This window comes from Myxocyprinus asiaticus, chromosome 1, assembly GCF_019703515.2.
Source record: "Myxocyprinus asiaticus isolate MX2 ecotype Aquarium Trade chromosome 1, UBuf_Myxa_2, whole genome shotgun sequence".
Taxonomy (NCBI): Eukaryota; Metazoa; Chordata; class Actinopteri; order Cypriniformes; family Catostomidae; genus Myxocyprinus; species Myxocyprinus asiaticus.
This window is the reverse complement of record NC_059344.1, coordinates 18306669-18328795: the sequence shown is the minus strand read 5'-3', so window position 1 is coordinate 18328795 and position 22127 is coordinate 18306669. Positions and strand designations below refer to the sequence as shown.

At 39.1% G+C, this 22127-nt stretch overlaps 1 protein-coding gene across 3 annotated transcripts in view; it reads left to right on the top strand.

Moving 5' to 3' along the window:
* Positions 1-22127, top strand: part of LOC127446734 (chromodomain-helicase-DNA-binding protein 3-like) — an 83099-nt gene that overhangs the window by 42894 nt on the left and 18078 nt on the right. For all 3 annotated transcript variants that reach the window (XM_051707904.1, XM_051707883.1, XM_051707893.1), the window contains 13 exons: positions 3373-3459; positions 5370-5455; positions 6255-6388; positions 6535-6679; positions 7620-7785; positions 7876-8027; positions 8910-9159; positions 9250-9384; positions 11362-11490; positions 14163-14271; positions 14592-14724; positions 16817-17012; positions 19484-19647. In XM_051707904.1, the coding sequence (XP_051563864.1) occupies positions 3373-3459; positions 5370-5455; positions 6255-6388; positions 6535-6679; positions 7620-7785; positions 7876-8027; positions 8910-9159; positions 9250-9384; positions 11362-11490; positions 14163-14271; positions 14592-14724; positions 16817-17012; positions 19484-19647 (1886 nt within the window). The remainder of the gene's footprint in view (positions 1-3372; positions 3460-5369; positions 5456-6254; positions 6389-6534; positions 6680-7619; positions 7786-7875; positions 8028-8909; positions 9160-9249; positions 9385-11361; positions 11491-14162; positions 14272-14591; positions 14725-16816; positions 17013-19483; positions 19648-22127) is intronic.

Sequence of the window (22127 nt, the reverse complement as noted above, 5' to 3'; positions counted from 1 at the left end):
ATTCCATGATGGCTTGCGCCACACTTGCTTGAAAACCAGGCTTCAATCGAACCGCGAAAATATTAAATTGCTAATGAGAAGCATACTTAGCATGTATAAAGCACCAAGCTCTAGATTACAATTAAATATGCCTCAGTGGCCAACTAGATTACATTAAGGGGGCTTTCACACTGGGCACGTTTGCTGCGGTCCGATTCCGAGTGCGATTGTTCCCGGTGCCCCCCGCAGCGTAAGTCTGGTATCACACTCTCACTTGATTCTATCAAACCCCGGTCCATTTGTGTTCATCTTACGTCATTACAAACACGCATGAACACAACGCGACTCATCATACTTTTTGTTTTTTTGTTATTTTGGTGCCCTTATGCACAGCAGAGTGAACGACAACTGCGTATATGTGCGCTTCATGGTGTAACTCATCAGATGTCCAGGGGAAGGCGGCTTGCTGCTGCTCGCAAACGCCGTTTTTTGAGGAGACAGCTGATTGCAAGAAATTCATTTGCATCTTTGTTTACACTGCACGCTTACTCACGCTTGTGTCCAAGGTGAAATTATCGCCACTGCCATCTCCTATTATACCCTATATTTATAACCTATAATAGTATTTATATATAGTATTTATAAGATAGATAGATAGACAGACAGACAGACAGACATTATTTATAGTGTTGATTGTACTTGTATGTCATTGTGGTGTCATTACTTTTTTTGGACTTTCAGGAATGAAAAACGCATGCGCAGTTTACTTTACTTCCTGAACGAGTGCGCACCCGAGTCCGAGTTGCTTTCACATTCACGCAAATCGCACCACAGTTCCATTGCAACCGAACTCAGACCACCTCCTACAGGTAGTCTCGGGTTCGGTACTGCGGTGCGCTCCCCGGTCTGCATGACAGCTTTCACATTACCAATTTTTCATGCGAACCGTGCTCTGTTTCGAACTAAACTGCCAGTGTTAAAGCACCCTAAGTAATCTACCAACACTGCACCTGAGTTTGATTCCATCCCGCTCCACCTGTCCAGATCTCTTTTCATTCTCTTAGTATGTAATTTGGGTCCGTACCGTGGTACATTTGCATCATCAATGTGAATACCAACAAGAATACCAACACTAGTAGCAAGGGGTGTAATAATTCACTCATCTCACGATTTGATTCGTTTCACGATACTGAACTCACGGTTTGTTCACGGTTCTTTAAACTAAGCCTGAATCAATAAAAGTTAAGATTGATTTTTAATATTACTTTAAAGACATATACAAAACAGTTCCTTTCCTTTAAAATTAGGTAAAATAACTGTTCTTAAAAGTGCTAAATGATCCATCAGAGATGAACTGGGACTAAAAATCAGCCCAGAACAGGGCAGTGGTGACACCAAATGGAAATATTAATAATACTGCTTACTGAAAATACCGAATTATGTTAGAGACATGTGCTGCTTACACACTGTCAGTGATTACATACATTTAAAATATTACTTTTCTAAAGTAATATTGTCTCTGATTACATCTAAATATTATTTTTTCAAAAATACATATTTAATAGAAGTGCATGCTTATCCAGTTAAATAAAAATAATTTACTGAAGAAATCAAATCAGACATGACATTTAACATTAGGGTTATATTCCCCCATAGCATTATTTTACATAATATTGTAAATTAATGTGCCACTATCATTAAACCTTTGTAAACTTTAATTTTCTCTCGAGCTTCAAACGGACATTCGATCCCTTGCGCCTCTCTTCCGCTCCTGGAGCTCCCTGTATTACATTCGCTTTTTTTTGTTGTTGTTTCAATTTCAGTTTTCGCAGTTTCAGCCGAACTCTTCGTACAACACTTGTGGCTGCTAGTGTGCAAACGTATTTTAGCGATTTCCATTAGTACGCCTATGTTATGTAGCCATCGGTCGTCACATGTATTGGATAGAATAGACGCTAAAATAATAATAGTAATTAAAAAAATTTCCAATCTCCACGATGCGAATCGTCACATTTTGAACAGCGATGTATCGTGCCATGATAAACCGTTACACTTCTACTAGTAGCAGCTCAGCATTACTGTTTTACTCATGTTTTTGTCCCTTTCTTTTTACCTTTGTATTAATTGCAAAGAAACCACCATCAATAGCAGTTCACATCCGTAACTTAGGCCAAATTGCTTTCATACCACCTGCAAAAATGTCTGCAGTCCACATGACCATCGTACGCTTAGACCCCCGTTTTTAAGCTTACTCGGCAGTGGCTCCTTGGTGTGCATAAGAATTCAGAAAACAGATTTCACAGCATCCAAATGAACCGAACTCGGATGTCAAAGGGACTTACAAAAATGATGTGGGAAAATACCTTTAGTGTTACATTTAAGGGTAGAAAAAGAAGTAGATGTTCTGTAATACAACAGTATAAACCTCTGCCGATCCCTGACTATGGGAAATCCTGCAAACAAACTTTTTTCATGGCAGTATATCCAATGTAAGCACACAAATGGATCTGTTGACACAGTTAGAAAATCGAAGTTTAATGGAAGACCTTTCTTGTCTTTTATTTTATTTGTCTTGTTTTTTGTGCTGGTCAGATAAACGCTGGATGCAATTCCAACACTTTCACGTTTACAGCAATTTCACTCTCAGAATGTGGTTTTACTTTTGATTGGGAGGCAAAGAAAGACCATCCCATACATTGTTGTTTTGGTCAGGTTTGAACAGCCACATGCAGTTTTTGCACTCAAAATGGCTAAATCCACAACACCCAGGGGATGCTGAAGTGTGGCATCTTATCATTTATGTGACAAAAAGAGAAACAAAAAACAAAATGGTCAGAAAAAAAGGCAAATGATACAATTTGAGAAAGGAGGTTTTCTTTCGAGAGGAACAATCTTTGGTTTTAAGATGGTGCTTACGGCTGCATAATTATAGTGATAAACATGATAAAAAGTACACATACTTTTATTGTGTAACCAAGCAACGTGATTTTCTCGGTTGTATTGTGGCGTAGCTTCTGCAGAATATATTACATATGCACAATCTGCTGGCTTTTTTAAAAATTCAACAGTAGACTGTGCTGCACTAAGTGACTTTTGTGGGTTTTCATTTTTGTTAAGCAGCCCTACATTTTCCTATAAGGCTAAATAATCCTCTGTGACAGCACAATATGAAGTGAATGTGTGTGTATGCTTAGATAAGTGAAGATGCAGAACAATTTGTCGCAAAAGAGCCAAATCTGAAACAATCCCATCCGTCTGAAGTGTTTGTTGGACTCTATTTGAGGATTCTGGTAAATGGATATTGTTAGACCTTAGTGCTAAACACACTCTATGTACTGTGCTCTGTGTTGAGTGTTCGTGACTAGCAGTGCTCCGTTCTGTATGCTGTTTCAGAGTGGCATGCTGACATTTCAGATAACCAATCAGAATACTCCGTGGGCTCAGAGGAGGAAGACGAGGACTTTGATGAGAGACCTGAGGGTGAGGACCGAACAGACACACAAACGCACACACTTTCAGTTCACATCTATTGTTCTTAATATTAAGTACGTTTTAAACTTTGGCGCATAACTCATCCCGCACATTTTGTGCTATGGGCATGAATGACGTCAGATAATATAGCTTGTTGAGGAAATGTGTGCTGTTACTTTCCTAAGTGATTTAAAGTGATAGTTCACCCACAAATTACAATACTGACAACATTCACCTGTATGACTTTCTTTCTACTATAACCCAACCCCTAAAACACACTTTTTGGCAACTTTTTTATTATGTTGGCTTGACAAAGCCAACATACAGTACTGTAATTCTACAGGCATGGTTTAGGGTTTTCCAAAACCAAGACCAAAATGATCAATTGTAGCTCCTCCTAGAGCTAAATCCAACTTTGTACAGACCTTCAGATTGTTCTGACTCTGGCTGCTATGACTTTTCTAACTGATCGGACTTCACAGAACAGACGATTAACCCTTGTGCAACCTTCTGGACATTTTTGTCTTTTTCATTTTTGTTTTCTTTGATCATTTTGGCTATGTTAATTCCAACGGCATAATTTTGCCAAAGGTGTGTATTTTTTGGGGAATTTTAATATTTCAACCTCAGTTCCTATAATACATCTATAATACACTGTATATACAAAATAGTTATACTCAGGACCTTCAGGACAAAAATGTCCCAATTGAAACCCATTAAAACTGCAATATTTGATCCCAGTGCCATTAAAGCATAAAATCATGAATTATATTATATTATGCTTTGATTCCGGAGCGCAGGCTTCAAAATTGTAATTTTTAATATTGTCCACCAGATGGCACCATTTTTCTCATGTTTAGCGTATGGAGCAAATACATGCTTTTTTCCTATTTTCTGTTTGCTGCATTATAGAGCACTGCAGGCCAATTGAATGATGCAGCTAAAATTTTGTGGGTGTGTTGGTATGGATGTCAGAGTGTGTTTTGTATGTGTGTATTGAGAAGTGTGTGTGTGTGTGTGTGTGTGTGTAAAAAAAAAAACAGTGGCATTATGTAAACAAACTGGCATTTAAAGGGTTAAAATTCTGAAAATGAATGAATATTTGGTAGTTATGATCAGGACTGATGTTGGTTAAAAAATCTAAGTCAGTGAAAGTGGAAAATAATATTAATATATAATATTTTTATGGCAGGTTTTTTTTTACGTAGATATTTTTGTCCTCTAAGGTACTGAGTGTGAGGTTTTTTTTAAACTCTGACACCGCACAAAAAATAATAATGCATCAAAATCAGTGTTGTTGCTAATCATTGACACATCCCAGACTGTGATAATCCCCTTGTGATAATAAAAAGGGTTAAAATCCTGAAAATGAATGAATATTTGGTAGTTATGATCAGGGCTGATATTAGTTTTAAAAAAATTACTCATTGAATGTGGAAAATAATATTAATATATAATATTATTATGGAAGTTTTTTGACAGCTCTGAGTAACTTTTTTAAATTGATGTGCAAGAGTTAAAAATCCAATAGATTTACATTGATGCAATGTTCAAAAGGGCCAAGACTATTCAAACTATTGTCAAAAAAAAAAAATCTAATGTAAACAAACTCACAAGGCCTTTAATCTGTTTTAAGTTGCTCTCTTTTGCATTTTCTTAAACGTTTTAAAAGATTTTAGACAAACTTTATCTAGTTTTAATCAAGACATTTTTGGCACATTTATGACTGTATTCCTTGTCTTAACATTTTGGGGTTTTGTCAGGTTTTGCTATTCATCTAGAGACAGCACACAGTTAATGTGTTGCAGCTGTTCTGGATAATGTATCCTTACTGTGCTGTAACCATGGTTCCTGACTCTGGCATAGTGAGATGGACATGTCAACTGACCTCTTGGCTGACTCTCCTCTTCCCTCTTCAGGTCGCAGACAGTCACGCAGGCAGCTTAGAAACGATAAGGATAAGCCACTGCCCCCCCTATTGGCCAGAGTGGGCGGCAACATTGAGGTATTGCAGATTAGGTTGTTGAATTATTTATTATCTGTTTGTTTGCTTTGGCAAAACTTTTACACGTACAGTAAATAAAGCAATATTGTTAAATTGATGTTTGTAGATGTGACTGTTTGTATTACTGCATGTCCATGTGCTTTGTTTAAAATCAACATAAGCTGATTTGCCACAGTTTAATGTGATTAATAGTGTATTTTCAGAGTGTTTGTTTTTCTGAAGGTCGCCTGCAGGGCCAGTATATACAGCGTCTTTGGATGTCTGCCTCTCATAATAAAACTGACTGACATACAGTTTGAAGATAAACTTGCTAAATTTTTCCAGCTTTGAGAAGTGGCCAGTAACATTTTATAATGTCGATAAAAGCATGCCTGTTTTTCATATAAAGCCTGATTAGACTAAAACAATTTGCATAAAAATGAAATATGTTGTCCTTTTGTGACTTTTAGTCCATGTCTATTAGCTTGGAAGTCATGTATATGCTAGTGTACTTCTAAAAGTTGTAAACTTGGCCTTATAAACATTTTTAATTTACAGTCTTTCTCTTCTGGGAAAACAGACCAAAAATATTAATGACTCATGTTGCAATACACAGATTTTTGTCCTGTCTCTAGAATGAGAATGTCCATTCCTCTGATACCAATACTAGCAAGTAGAAAATTATAGTTCATTGCTGTGATGTAAATAAAGCCTATTCGCTATTTACAAAAAAAAGGGGACGAACACTTTTATATGTCTCGCCCAGACTTCCTGTTTCAATACAGGAAAGAGAATTGAGGTTCTTTAATCTGCTTGTCAGGTATTGGGCTTTAATACGCGCCAGAGGAAGGCCTTCTTGAATGCTGTGATGAGGTGGGGGATGCCCGCTCAGGATGCCTTCTCGTGCCAGTGGCTGGTGCGAGACCTCCGCGGCAAGAGCGAGAAAGAGTTCAAGTAGGCATCTCTTCACACATAAACTCACGTTTTTGGAAAATGTCTTCCAATATACGAATGTGTAAACTTGGAGAAATTAAAACACTTGAGGACTGCGAAGGAAATGCAGTTATCCCCATTTTCCTGTTTCTTGGTTTCTCTGGCAGGGCTTACGTGTCGCTCTTTATGAGGCATCTCTGTGAGCCGGTGGCTGACGGTTCAGAGATGTTTGCTGATGGTGTTCCGCGGGAGGGGCTCTGCAGGCAGCCGGTCCTCACGCGTATAGGGGTCATGTCTCTGGTCAAGAAGAAGGTCAGTGTGGGTTTCCACAGCTTAGAGTACTATCAGAGATTTTGAATGGGTCTATCGTTAGAGTCCTTAAAGGGATAGTCAAAAGGCTTTTGAGAAAGTTTTGACCAAATGTACCTTGTTTTTTTTTTGGGGGGGGGGGGGGTTCGGGGGGGGTTCTCCCCTTTTTCTCCCCTTTTTCTCCCAATTTGGAATGCCTAATTCCCATTGTGCTTTTAAGTCCTCGTGGTCGCGTAGTGATTCGCCTCATTCTAGGTGGCGGAGGACAAATCTTAGTTGCCTCTGCGTCTGAGACCGTCAACCCGCGCATCTTATCATGTGGCTTGTTGAGCGCGTTGCCACGGAGGCATAGCGCGTGTGGAGGCTTTACGCCATCCACCGCAGCAACCACGCTCAACTCACCACGTGCCCCACTGAGAACAAACCACATTATAGCGATCACGAGGAGGTTACCCCATTAGACTTCTTAACTTGCTTAAACATCAAGCCTTCCATGGCCAACCAGCTTCACCAGTAGGACCATGCTGGTCGACCAGCTAACTTTTGCTGGTTTAAAAACTTGGCTATCCACCAGCTAGACCAGGACCAAAACAGTATTAATCAACATAAAACAGCCTGGACCGGCATGGAAGTTCATTTAAGCTGGTCTTTTCAACAGGGTAGGTTGGTAGTTGATGGAAGGATGGGTTGACGGATGGATGAATGGATGGATGGAAGATTATAAGCTACATGCACAATTATAAAATAATTAGCATAGTGCTTTTTAAATAGTTTTAGATGGAGTATAGGATGTCAAACCGCAGGACATGTGAACTACCATACAGTATTCACTTTTGTACAATAGCTAATGCTTGTAGTCATGCTCTAAAATGTTAGTAGAATGTCAGTGAGGATGTGTGTGTGAACCCCTGGTGTGTGTTGTGTTGTGTTGTGTTGTGGTTAGGTGCAAGAGTTTGAGCACATTAACGGGAAATGGAGCATGCCTGAACTGAAGCCAGAGATTACTGTGGACTCCAAGAAATCTTCAAGAGCCTCTTCACCTGCCATTAAGACTGACACTCCCACACCTGAACCCAGCTGCAACAACACACCCTGCACCTCCAAACCAGGTACAAACTCCCCCCAGTCTCTCATTCAGTGCTGACACACACCTTCACAAGACAATATCACACTTTACCTGCTGTGACCTGTTTCTTCAGCCACTCCCTCTCCACCTGACAAGATAGAAAAGAGCGAGAAAGAGGGTGAGAAACACGAGTGTGAGCCCCAGACAGAGTCTGAAAAAGAGAGAGAGGAGGAAGCAAAAGAAGGAAAGGAGGGGGAGAGTGCCGAAAGCACAGAGCATGGAGAGGTAAGTGTGTGTGGGGGAGGGGGGAGTGTCCTCATTTAGCTATGTAAGTATTTGTGTGTTAAATATGCAGATTATATTAAAGTGGATTTTGTGTGTGAAAGAGAGAAAGTGTGTGTATGTGTGTCATGTAAATGTTACCCCGTTTACACCTGGTATTAAGATGTGTTTCGGGTGATCCGATAACATGTGATCAGCGCTAAATACAGGTATAAAAGAGGTCTAAAACATTTTGTGATCGGATCACAAAAACCACATACAGATGTAGTCTAAGACCACATCACATTTGAGGTGTAAACGTTAATCCATCCTGAATACGTCCCGGACAGCAGCGAAGCACCACCCCTCACCTGTCAATCAACTGCTGTGCTAAAACAAGAGTTTAAACTTTGCGTGTTACGTGCTGCTTTAAAAGGAAAAAAAAAACTGATACATACACAAGTACAAGAACTTCACAGATTTTCTTTAATGTGTCTGATATAAACATGCAGTGAAAGCTCTGCTAACACAGTTACTCCTTTAAAACAATGGATAATTTTGCTCCAAATGTTGCATTTGTGCCTAGAATACATTTCAACAGCAACTGGGAGAAACAGCATGCCGGTTTTGTTCACACATTCCTTGTCTAGTCTGACTTTTTTGCTGTTTATTATTGTGCAGTAACACACTGACATTGTGATTGATGTATTTCGTCGTGAAATCAGATACCCTCCCCTCAAAATCTGAACACAAGTGGAGAAGCATTTAAGTGACCAGGTATAAACAGTGATGTGTCTCACCTGACCACATGTGATCAGATCATCCGAGACGCATCTTAATACCAGGTGTAAACAGGGTCTATGTGACACTCGAGGAAAATAAGAGTGTTTCTCTACTTCTGTGTAGACCTCCACCACAGTGAAAGACGGCGAGAAGGATTTCTCAACCAATGAAAAATCTCAGACATCCGAAGGTCCCACAACTGCTACTGATGGCTCTAAAATGAAAGAAAACCCTGACATTCCTCCATGCTCTCCCAAAGAAAAGAGTGAGAAAGAGAAACGAGTGGAGGAGAGCTCTGAGAAAGTGGCCTCCCCAGAGAAAATGAAGGAAGATTCCACGTCTGATTGCCCATCCGTTAAGGACGAGTGCAAAGGTAGCTGCAGCAGTGAAATCTGACTGGCTTTCATTTTAGTCTCTCATTTGATTGGGATTTGAGGGCTGATTATTGTAACTGTCATCACAGATGGTGTGAAAGGGGAGAAGGGAGAGAAAAGAGAGAAGGCAGGTGAAGAGAAAAAGAAGAGTGAGGTGACGGCTCCCACAGACGCAACAGAAAAGAAAGAGAAAACAGATGGTCAATCTTCTGATGTAAAAAAAGGTGGAATGATGGAATGCTAGTCTTCCTTTCTTGTTTTGTGTATTTTATTCTTGTACAGAGAAAAGTCAATTATTAAGGACCAAAGCTGTTTGTTTTATGTTATTATAAATATTGGGTACAAATGATCATGTCATGTCGTGATTAGCGTAATTACGAGATTCCAACTTGTAAAAAACGTTCACGTCTTCTGTGAACGTTAATTAATTAATTAATTACAACTTGGAAAGTCTTGTTTTGTTTTAAAGCTTTGACTTCTATCACTTAACTGTTGTGATGCCACTTAAAAAAAAAAAATATTGGCATTGACCATGACAGCTCTGTTTAAAATGTAATTGTATTACAGCCAGTGTTACCTGGTGCACTTTACTCTTAACCCGTCCGTGGTCTTAACGATCAAGTCCCTACGTTGTCCTTAAGGGTCAAATTGACCTTTTTTATGTTCAAATTCAAAAGCTTGTAATAAAGGCTCTGTTTGCGCTCTCTCTCTACTTATGGTCTCTATCACCTTCTATTTAAATATACAGAACCGAAAGGCAGGGATGCCCCAACATAGCTTCAAAAATCTTGTTAAAAAAAGCTTCAAAAGCTTTTAATAAAGGCTCTGTTTGCTCTGTCTCTCTTCTTTTGGTCTTAAATCGTTCGTCTAGGTGCCAGCTAGCACTATGAAAAATATTTTTTCCTATCGCATTCTATCACAATATACAGATCTGAAAGACAGGGGGAGCCCCAACTCCGCCTATAGACATCCAGTCTTTTTCTAGAAGCCTCACCATAAAATTTAAAAAAAGGTCAAAATGGTATTATAAGAACATGCATCAAAATTTCAATATATCAGCTCTTACCTTAGGTTGTTTTCTACAAAATGAGTCTATTTTTACTTGTCTCTCAGCTTGTCTGGGTAAATAATCCACTTTTATGTCTCAAATGTCCAGGAAAAAAGCAGTTCAGCAAAAAAATATTTTAAACAAATCAGCGTTTGAATGTGTTCATGAATATTGATGATAAAATGTTTGCAAACCTCAGGTTCTTAGCTTTCAAATGACACCAAGTTCACACTTGTAGTCCATTCAGAGGCCGAGATATTCCACAAAACATTTGCATGATCTGCTTCCGTATTATTTGAACTTTAATAAGCTATAACGCATGGAATATAACTGCATTTAAGATGAAATGCCGGGGTGTTTCCTTTAAAGAGCTCCGGCTCCACTTATTCCACAACGAGAGTGCTTCTGTATTTACTTATTTGGTATTTTTGTATAATTCCCTCATACTTCGCGATCTACATCACCTGAAGCTGTTTGGAAAGTTTAGAGTGCATCTGAACTGTGAGCTGTGTAATTCTTCCTCTCCTCAGTCAGGCACGAACTGCAGTGCTGCTCTCACACATCATCATTAGTTTAACGTCGACTAATCGCTTCAGCCCTAATGTCAGGCCAAAAACGTAAAGTTAAGTTGATGTAAAGTGTTAAAAAATCAAAAGGGTCAAATTGACCCATAAGTCCAAGGAAGGGTTAAACATTAAACCTTCATTTTTGTGTGTTTTAAAGGTGCACTCCGATATATTTATTTTTGCTAATTGCTAAACTTTTAAACAGAAAGAATAGTAATAGTAGAATAGCATTTTTGAAAAATGTATTTAAATGATGTACATAAGATGAAGACTCAAGTCATATAAGTCTTGGAAAAAAGCTGCTTTATTCTACAGATTATGCTGGCAGCACATTTATGAGTGCCACCGTGTTTTAAATCATATGATCATCCAAGTATTACTTGCTTTTTTTCAATAATCCCCTATAAATGGATGCTTTCACAGGCTGACTACAAATAGTGCATTTAATGCCATCAGTAAATGAGAACTTCTGTTTTTGCATTATGCTGCATCTATGCTGCTACATGTCAGAGGATACAAATATTACTGAGTGCAAATTCTAATCGTGTTTCTACTCATGTAAACATGTTTTTCTTTTTGGGTCACAGAGGAGGTGAAGGGTGAAAAAGATGCTGGGAAAGAGGTCAGAGGGCTGAGGGAGGAAGTACCCAAAGGCAACGGCAACCCCACAGAGCGTCCACGATTCATGTTCAACATCGCAGATGGTGGCTTCACAGGTACACTTTATATTTTTTAAAGCTGCTGAGTGGCATGTTTCTGTGTTAAAATACTTTCTCTTATCCCAGCTTAATATGCAGAGACAGCTATAAGTAAGCCATTTGGAAGTTGATTTTAAGTATGTGTTAAGTATGCAGTGTCCATATTCATATAGCTAGTTCAGGTAGTTCACTTGGGAGAATCTCACTCGTTCCCTTGTTCTTGACTTTTATCTGTGTTTATCTGTGTGTGTAGTACTGAAAACATTACGCACATGTATTGTTTGCCAGGTATTGACATGCACAGTGATGTGTGCCAGGTAGATGTGCCAATGTTTTGTTAAGCTGCTTGCTCATGTAAAGAAAGTCATGTTCCGTTATATTAAAGGTGAAATTGAACAGTGTGTTCACAAGGTAAGATGACAGTCACATTCTTAAAGGTGCAGTTTAGATTTTCAGTGCTTATTTTGAGCAGTTTTTACCAGAAATGGCAACCAGTGATTTCATATGTCAGTGGTTTACAAACACTTCCCTTAGATTAGTTTCCATACAGTCATCATTGATTATTTCCTAAATTATGTTGAAATCGGAAAATCCAATGATTTCTTACACTTTTATATTCATGGTAATCTGCATGTAAGTGTACACTTGTATGTTTATGTTTTATGCAAATACTGTATGTATATGCATATGTTATTAGTATAGTAGTATAAATAACTGGCATGTGGTAAGGGTGGATACAGTGATGGGAATATTGGGAGTGTTAGGGGAAGAGTTCAGTGGTGGGAGTGGTATTTCATACTTTAAATTCTGTGAAACTATATCAACCATATTATGATTCATCAAATGACTAATATCATCAAAAAGAAAAAATCTCATATTTGTATTTGTTTCCTTGCATTCAGAGCTGGTTAATTAGTTTGAATTAAGTATTAGTTCAAGTATTATACTATGACTGTTTATGTACCCTTAATGTAAAGTGTGGCCTCTCATATCATAAAATGCCATTTGTATTTATCTGAGTATAAGTTATATGTACTGTTATATATATCAAATAAATATTAATATCATTCAGCTTAAAGCATGATTAAATGTCAGAAACAAACTTAAATGCAACACCTGTCACCTAAACAACCCTCACTTAGCAGGTTGTCATTTTCTGGTCAGTTTCTATCATTATGCTGGTTTGACAAAGCCAACATACTGTTATTCTACAAACTTTGTTAAGGGTTTTTTCAAAATTTCTGACTGTAAGTCCTCCTACAGCTCTTAAGCTACATCCACCAAACTCTGCACAGACCTTCAGAACGTTCTTAAATAGTGTGCTATGTCTTTTCTAACTGATCAGACGTACAGTTTTTGCACAGCGTACGATCATATATCGGAAAAATCCTATAGACTTTGTAACGGGGTAAGGTGGGCAAGGAGGAGGCGGGAACCGGCTGAACAGTAAACGTAACTTTTAATAATGTAAATGAACTTAAATCAACGTAAACACATAGACACACGCGCCCAGCATGTGGCTCTCTCTCTCCCGAACTGGCACCTCCGGCTCATCTTTATCCCTCTCCCAGCTGATTAGGCCGATTCTGGGCCGGCCGTGTATCCTCACAGCCCGGCCCTGCCCTCATCCTCCTCACACTCCTCCATCACTCGACTCAGGCCGCAGAAACCCCCAGCATGACGTACTCCCCTCCCTTCCTGAAGGGGGGGGTGTTGCCTTTCTGGCCGTGCCTGCCGGCAGATCTTCCCCAGATCTTCTGGAGCCCTGGGAGTGACGAGGGAAGGGAAAGGTGGATTGACAGAGAGAGAGAGAGAGAGGAGAGAGAGAGAAAACTGGCTCGCTGGTCCCCGGACACGCCGTCGCCTGGTCCTCAGCCACTCCTCCGACCTCTGGCCGATGACAGCTTGCTCCTCCCCTGGCGGACGGCAGCGAGTCCTCCAACCGCTGGCGGATGGAAGGGCTCCTCCCCTTTCTCGGCGGACGACAGTGGTTCCTCCGACTTTCAGCAGCCGGCAGCGACCCCTCAGCCCCCAGGCAGGCAGCTGCTCACCTGGCGGATGGCAGCGGCAAGGACTCCGCGACAGAGCATCCCTCCTCCTTCTCGGGCTTCGGCACCAATGTAACGGGGCTTGTCTTTATCCCCCTCCTGGCTGATTAGCCCGATTCGTCACAGACTTATATTAACGGAATGTTTAAATGGACCTACGGAATACTCATTTATTTAAACTTCAACTGTCAAAAATATAATTGTAACCAAAAACCCACCAAAGACTTTGATCTTGTCTCCGTCAAACTTAAAACTTTGAAAACTACTTTAAACTTTCTGACAAACTCTGATGTTGTCTTGGCAAACTTTACCTACCTAGTTTCTGTTGTTTTCCCCTTAACAGAGTTAGTCCCCTATGACTATAAATAGTTTTAGTTTCCTGACAACGGCCACTTTATTTAGTTCAATTTACAACTTTAAGAGAGTGCAGCTAAACAAAGAGGCTTTTATTCTTACTGTTTATAAACATTTCACCAGCATTGATAAAACATTTCAAGCAAACACTAAGCATATTGCCTGGACAAATAATATGGTTTATAGCTTGATAACTTGATTAATGCACTTTAATGCTTGATAACTCGATTAATGCTAACTTTGTTGTTGGAAGATTGTCCCTTATGATGTGTTTTCCTTTCTTGACAGAGTTGCACACTCTTTGGCAGAATGAGGAGCGGGCAGCCATTTCATCAGGCAAGATCAATGAGATCTGGCACCGGCGACATGACTTCTGGCTGTTGGCAGGCATTGTGTGGTATCCTTGGAGATAGGCTGCTGTCACCGTAGAAACTCTCCAACATTTGCTAAATGATTGCGAGGGTTTTTTTGCATACAGTCTGAATACAATATTCCTCTCCATATACATATTGTTTGGAGTTCATGGGCAAAAAGAACAAGATAATCAAATTAAATAAGAAAATTGTGTTTTGATGAGTACATTGATCATATTACATAAAGGAATATTACAGACAACAAAATTGTTATTCTGTGTTAGATACAGATCTTTAAACTCGAGCACCTCCAATTCTAGTCATCGTTTGTCAAGTCTGAACTTTAATCCTTGACCTGTTGCAGTCATGGCTATGCACGGTGGCAAGACATTCAGAACGACCCGCAGTTTGCCATCATCAACGAACCATTCAAAACTCAAGCCAACAAGGGAAACTTCTTAGAGATGAAGAACAAGTTCCTCGCCAGACGGTTTAAGGTATGTTGTAAATTAAGAACGTTAATAAAACGTAAAAGTTTAGCTATTTTGGTTTAGTTTGTTTGTCCTCCTTTTTTATTTTTATTGTGGGTTTTGTGACTACTCTTTTCTGTTAATTTTTTACGGTATGTCGTTGTTTGAAAACTGCTTCTTTATTCTGTCATTTGTGTCGTAATTGTACATTTTGTTTAGACAGCTTTATTATTTTACCTTTTGCTCTTCTTTTAGTATGACTTCTACCTAAAGATCATATCAGTAATGAGTCACAATCGCAGACACAAAACCTGAATATGCTGACATGCATATTTGTGAAAGAGCCTTCTCTGTCTCTCTTTGTTTTTCCTGTTTTTCTTTTATCAGATGTTTCATATCCTTTTTTATACATCCTCCTTTTTCTTTTTCCAGACTCCCTTGCACTCTCTCATTCTCTCCCTCTCTCTCCTTCTCTTATATAATTGTAAATGCATTGAGCAACTTGAGAACTGCTGTGATTCCAGTGGAACTTCTTTTAATTGGAAGCTGGTGCTTTCTCATGCTCATAAATCACCAGAACAGCTATCGTTCCATATGTGATTTTTCTGTCAATTCGGTTCAATAAATTTCTTAAATTCTATTTTATTCCATGGCCTGCTTTTTCACCATCTATCCAGCTCTGTATTCTCAATCTTTCTCTTTTTTATCTGTTTCCTTTGCCCTCTCAGCCATGTTCTTTGCATCCTCTTACCATTTTTCAAATTCTTAAAGCTGAAGTATGTTGTTTCTGTGCTACTAGCATCACCAAATGGAATTGCAAAAATAATTATTGTTTTCACACTGGTTTCCCAAACACTCCCCAGTGTGGCTGTGTTGGCCTGGTGGTGATGATAAAACAGACAGTGGTGTTTTGAGAGCACCACAGAGCCACAGTCTTTATATTTTTTTACTTACTAATGGCTTACTCATAGTTGTCTCTGCATGTTAAGCTGGAATATGAGAAAGTACTTCAGTACTTTCAAAATATGCACAAGTTTCAGCTTTGAAGGAATATTCTAGGCTCATTATAAGTTAACCTCAAGCGACTGCATTTGTGGCATAATTTTGATTACCACAAAAATGTATTTAGACTTGTCCCTCCTTTTCTTTAAAAAAAGCAAAAATCGAGGTTACAGTAAGGTACAATGGAAGTCAATGGGGCCAATCTGTAAATGTTAAAATACTCACTGTTTAAAAAGTATAGCCACAAGACAGCCTTAAGACATGCCCACTAAAGCTAAGCAGGGCCAGTACCTGGATGGGAGACCTCCTGGGGAAAACTACGGTTGCTGCTGGAAGAGGTGTTAGGGAGGCCAGCAGGGGGTGCTTACCCTGCGGTCTGTGTGGGTCCTAATGCCTCAGTATAGTGATGGGGACACTGTACTGTAAAAAGGCACCATCCTTCGGATGAGATGTTAAACCGAGGTCCTGACACTCTGTGGTCATTAAAAATCCCAGGACATTTCTCGTAAAGTATAGGGGTGTACCCTGGTGTCCTGGCCAAATTCCCCCCATTGGCCCTTATCTATCATAGCCTCCTAATAATCCCCATCCCTGAATTGGTTACATCACTCTCCTCTCCACCAATAATGTCTGGTGAGCGTTCTGGTGTACTATGGCTGCCGTCACATCATCCAGGGGGATGCTGCACACTGGTGGTGGTTGAGGAGATTACCCCTATACTATGTAAAGTGCTTTGAGTGCCTAGAAAAGCAGTATATAAATGTAAGGAATTAGCCCTAAAACGACTATAAAAGCAATGATTTAAACAAATTTACAATTTAAATAACATATGAATTTTAACAGAAGAATAAATGTAAGTGCTTTTATGAAATTATTAGCTTCATATTTTTGCCATTAAACCCTCCAAAGGTCCATTGTAAGTGCCTCACTGTAACCTGTAAAAAAAAAAAAAAATAAACATTATTTTTTGGGGTAATCAACATTATGCTACAAATGCTGTCGATGGAGCTTAACTTGTTTTGAACTTGGAATATTTACTAAAAGTATTTGTCTCTTTAGATAATGTGTCAAAACAGTAAAATAGTTGTATGGTCTAAGCGCTATCTCTCTCTCTTAGTTGCTGGAGCAGGCCCTGGTGATAGAGGAGCAGTTGCGTCGGGCTGCGTACCTCAACATGACCCAGGACCCCACTCACCCGGCCATGGCCCTGAACGCTCGTTTCACTGAGGTGGAATGTCTGGCTGAGTCCCACCAGCACCTCAGCAAGGAATCACTTGCGGGAAACAAACCTGCCAATGCCGTCTTGCATAAGGGTGAGAGAAAGCATGTGTATGTGGGCTTGGATGGCATTTATCTCGTAAATATCTCTAAATGAAAAATGATGTATCAGAGAGAATATGTTTGTGTGCGACTGAGACTCAAAGTTCAAAAAAGAGGTTCTGAATAGATCCAGTGGGACCAGTGTTCCTGCCAGCTCCACTCTGTTTCAGAGCTCTGATATGGGAACAGTTCAACAGCACAAGGCATTTTCAAAATGTCCTGGAGTTCTCTCAAACATGTTTTTTTTTTTTTTTTAATCTACGCAGATAAACCATTTATTGGATATCAGTCCACTTGGCTTATTACTCGTAATGTCGTCTGCCATTGCTGAGAGATCCATCTGTTAATTCTTTATTTTTGAAAGTCAGAGTCAATAATAGTTCAGATAGCATGCAAAAGTGTGGATAGTTTTCAAAGCTGATCTTGAAAATATTGAGAGACTGTAATCAAACTGTGCATGAGATATTTTTGAGAGTTGATACCCATACTTTGCACGGTTGTTAATTTATCAGGGTTATGAATCAAAACTCTTCTTTATGCTTATAAGCTCTCTTCAAAGAACAGGTGGTTGTGTTCTGGAAATGTTTTGAAGCTTAATGATTTCAGAGTTTTTGATACAATGCTCTCAGTTGTTAAATAAACCTCAAGCAGTTTAACTGACATCAGTTTACTTCAGTGTTTTCTTGTAAAGGCACCTAAAAGGGTCATATCATGAGCTATCAAATGTAGCTTGATCTTTTGAAATAAGAGTTCATTGTACTATGAGTCCAAAAAGACCATTTACTGAAGCTTAGCTGCTAAAACAGCTGGTTCCGAACTTCTACTGAAAAACTTACTGCTGTATTCATTAATGCATGATCGCCCACATTTACATGTCAACAATGCCTATTTGGTGTCCAAAAACTTATAAAGGTAATACATAGGATTGTTACTACTATCCCTAAACACCAGAAGAATTATCAATAAGGGTAAAATCTGTGAAAGTCTACCAAACCTTATGCTGTTTCTGGTTGTGTAGTGTGTGTGCGCCGATCTGCATATCTTTCTAAAGGCCCAAACATACTTCATGCAAGTACGCAAACGCAGACACGTGCGCTCCGCCAACGCATGGCCAACACGTGGTCCTGTTGTACATACATTACGTGCGCTCTTACATTGCTCTGGCGGTTACAAACCTTGGACCACAAGTGGGTGAAAGAGTTTTTTAGGCTGTGGTGTGGTGGAGTCAACATGTTGACAGTTGAGGAGTGTGCTTTTGTATTTGCTGAAAAGATGACAGAAGAATATGTTTGTATAATCTAACTTGTTCAGCAAGACTCTCCTCAAATTGCTGCTCCGCCATGACAGTTGTTGATTGAAAAAAGAAAATCTGCTGTAGTGCCCCTTGCGGCAACGCTGAGAATACAGCGCACACCTGTGTTGGGTTATGAATTGCGCTCTGACACATTTCACAACGCAACGACGTGTGAAATCGAGCTTGCGTAGCAAGATGCATCTGCGTTCACGTACTTACCTAGAGTATATTTGGGCATTAAGGGATCGCAGTGTTAGAAACTAGCGGCTGAAGTTTATTTTTTATTCCCCTAATCATTTCGATATGACCTTAACAGTTTGTTTGGCACATTTGTTTTGTGAACCTGTCATAATGTAATATAAGATTTGCAAAGAGACTGTTGTTAAGGATGGGCAGCACAAACTATAACAGACCTGGCTGCAAACCTGCAGCCTGTGTGTAAGCATAGCAGTGCGTTGTTATTTATCACACACCAGAAGAGGCCATTTAAACAGAAGTCCTAAAGGCGTAGCTTCAAAAAAAAAACAGCTTGTTTATTTCTAAAGGTGAGAGAAGGTGAAAAATAGTAACGAAAACCTTGACTTACATAACTGGACTTTGTGGTTTATTAAAAATAATTATGATATGACCCCCTTTAACTTTGCAGGTGTAAAGAGTGTTTAAAAAATGTGTTTAAAGTTGTGAAAGCAGAGAGCTCTAAACATTGCAAGATACACTCTGTTATGTCTCAAATAGTCTATAAACAGCTACCATCGTCGGTCTAAAGCCCTCTATTGCACTGTGTTGCCTCAGGGTAACAAACCCATTTCCTGTATATTGCAGTCATTTGTTTGTAAAAAATTGGGTATAATCCATTTTGAATGTACAGTATCTACTTTTTTTAGTATTTAATTGGGTTTTAAATTATTTAAATATCATTTTAGCAGTAAGTTAAATTAAAATAATTTATCTACGAGATAACACTATTAGATTTGTCGTATTTGTCATGGAGCGATTAGTGTAAAGAGTATTACACTAATATTTAATGAAAAAAAATCAGCATTAGGTTTTTTTATGCAAGAAAAGTTAATAAGAATGCTGCTTAACATCACATATAAATCTTGTCTGCTAGTTTTTATAAAGATATTGAACTTGACACTTGGCTTGTTGTAATGATGGACATCATTGTAGTTCTTAACCAACTGGAGGAGCTTTTGAGTGACATGAAGGCGGATGTAACTCGACTCCCAGCCACACTCTCTAGAGTCCCACCAATCACAGCCCGTCTGCAGATGTCAGAGAGAAGCATCCTCAGCAGACTGGCCAACAAAGGCAACGAGACACTCACGTCACCGGTAAATACACACAGAAGTACATATGCACACAGACATTAAATATTTACAAAAATACATACCAAAAAAAGAAAATACAAATGGCAAATGCTCAGGTTTGTACTGTATACAGTTGTGCTCAAAAGTTAGCATACCCTGGCAGAAATTGTGACATTTTGGCATTAATTTTGAAAATATGACTGATCATGCAAAAAAACTGTCTTTTATTTAAGGATAGTGATCATATGAAACCATTTATTATCACATAGTTGTCTGGCTCCTTTTTAAATCATAATAATAACAGAAATCACCCAAATGGCCCTGATCAAAAGTTTACATACCCTTGAATGTTTGGCCTTGTTACAGTCACACGAGGTGACACACACAGGTTTAAATGGCAATTAAAGGTTAATTTCCCACACCTGTGGCTTTTTAAATTGCAATTAGTGTCTGTGTATAAATAGTCAATGAGTTTGTTAGCTCTCACGTCTGCACTGAGCAGGCTAGATACTGAGCCATGGGGAGCAGAAAAGAACTGTCAAAAGACCTGCGTAACAAGGAAATGGAACTTTATAAAGATGGAAAAGGATATAAAAAGATATCCAAAACCTTGAAAATGCCAGTCAGTACTGTTCAATCACTTATTAATAAGTGGAAAATTCGGGGATCTCTTGATACCAAGCCAATGTCAGGTAGACCAAGAAAGATTTCAGCCACAACTGCCAGAAGAATTGTTCGGGATACAAGAAAAACCCACAGGTAACCTCAGGAGAAATACAGGCTGCTCTGGAAAAAGACGATGTGGTTGTTTCAAGGAGCACAATGCGACGATACTTGAACAAAAATGAGCTGCATGGTCGAGTTGCCAGAAAGAAGCCTTTACTGTGCCAATGCCACAAAAAAGCCCGGTCACAATATGCCCGACAACACCTTGATACACCTCACAGCTTCTGGCACACTGTAATTTGGAGTGATGAGACCAAAATAGAGCTTTATGGTCACAACCATAAGCGCTATGTTTGGAGAGGGGTCAACTAGGCCTATAGTGAAAAGAATACCATCCCCACTGTGAAGCATGGTGGTGGCTCACTGATGTTTTGGGGTTGTGTGAGCTCTAAATGCACGGGGAAACTTGTGAAAATTGATGGCAAGATGAATGCAGCATGTTATCAGAAAATACTGGCAGACAATTTTCATTCTTCTGCACGAAAGCTGCGCATGGGACGCTCTTGGACTTTCCAGCACGACAATGACCCTAAGCACAAGGCCAAGTTGACCCTCCAGTGGTTACAGCAGAAAAAGGTTCTGGAGTGGCCATCACAGTCTCCTGACCTTAGTATCATCGAGCCACTCTGGGGAGATCTCAAACGTGCGGCTCATGCAAGACGACCAAAGACTTTGCATGACCTGGAGGCATTTTGCCAAGACGAATGGGCAGCTATACCACCTGCAAGAATTTAGGGCCTCATAGACAACTATTACAAAAGACTGCACGCTGTCATTGATGCTAAAGGGGGCAATACACAGTATTAAGAACTAAGGGTATGCAGACTTCTGAACAGGGGTCATTTCATTTTTTTCTTTGTTGCCATGTTTTGTTTTATGATTGTGCCATTCTGTTATAATCTACAGTTGAATATGAATCCCATAAGAAATAAAAGAAATGTGTTTTGCCTGCTCACTCATGTTTTCTTTAAAAATGGTACATATATTACAATTCTCCAAGGGTATGCAAACTTTTGAGCACAACTGTAAATACTGCATATTTAAAGGAATATTCCGGGTTCAAAGGTTGTGGCATAATGTTGATTACCACAAAAAAAATATTTTGACTTGCTACTAGATGTAAACTATAGCCAATTTTACAACTTCGTTGCCATGACGATGTAATGTCAGCAAACCCTAAAACGACTGTAAAAATGACAATTTAAACAACTTTACAGCTCAAATAATACATGATTTTTAACAGAATAATTAATGTAATTGCTTTTATAAACATATACGCTTCAAATTTCTGCCTTTAAACACTCCAAAAATTGGCCACATTCACTTTCATTGTAAGTGCCTCAAAAACCTAGATTTTTAAAGAAGAGGAGGGACGAGTCCAAATTAATTTTTGTGGTAATCAGCATTATGCCACAAATGCTGTCGATTGAGCTTAAGTTGTATTGAACCCAAAATATTTCTTTAAGCATACACATGGATTGCTCCCATTAACCCAAAAAAATCCAAAATGGCATATGAGTTGAGAGAAATGTTAATCACAAGTATATTTCTATTACATTTAATACCAAAAGGGATAATTCAAAATAATAATAATCTAATTTAAAAAAGAACTGTTTTACCCAATAATTTTGTGTTTTATATTTGAATGCTTATTAGAGTATCATATCAACTTGAAACATGCTAATATCAAACTGTATTAGAATCAGTTGTGAGTCTGTGTTCCAAATCCAAAAGTTCCATTTCAGTTAGGATGCTTCCTAAAGGCGGTTGCACACCAG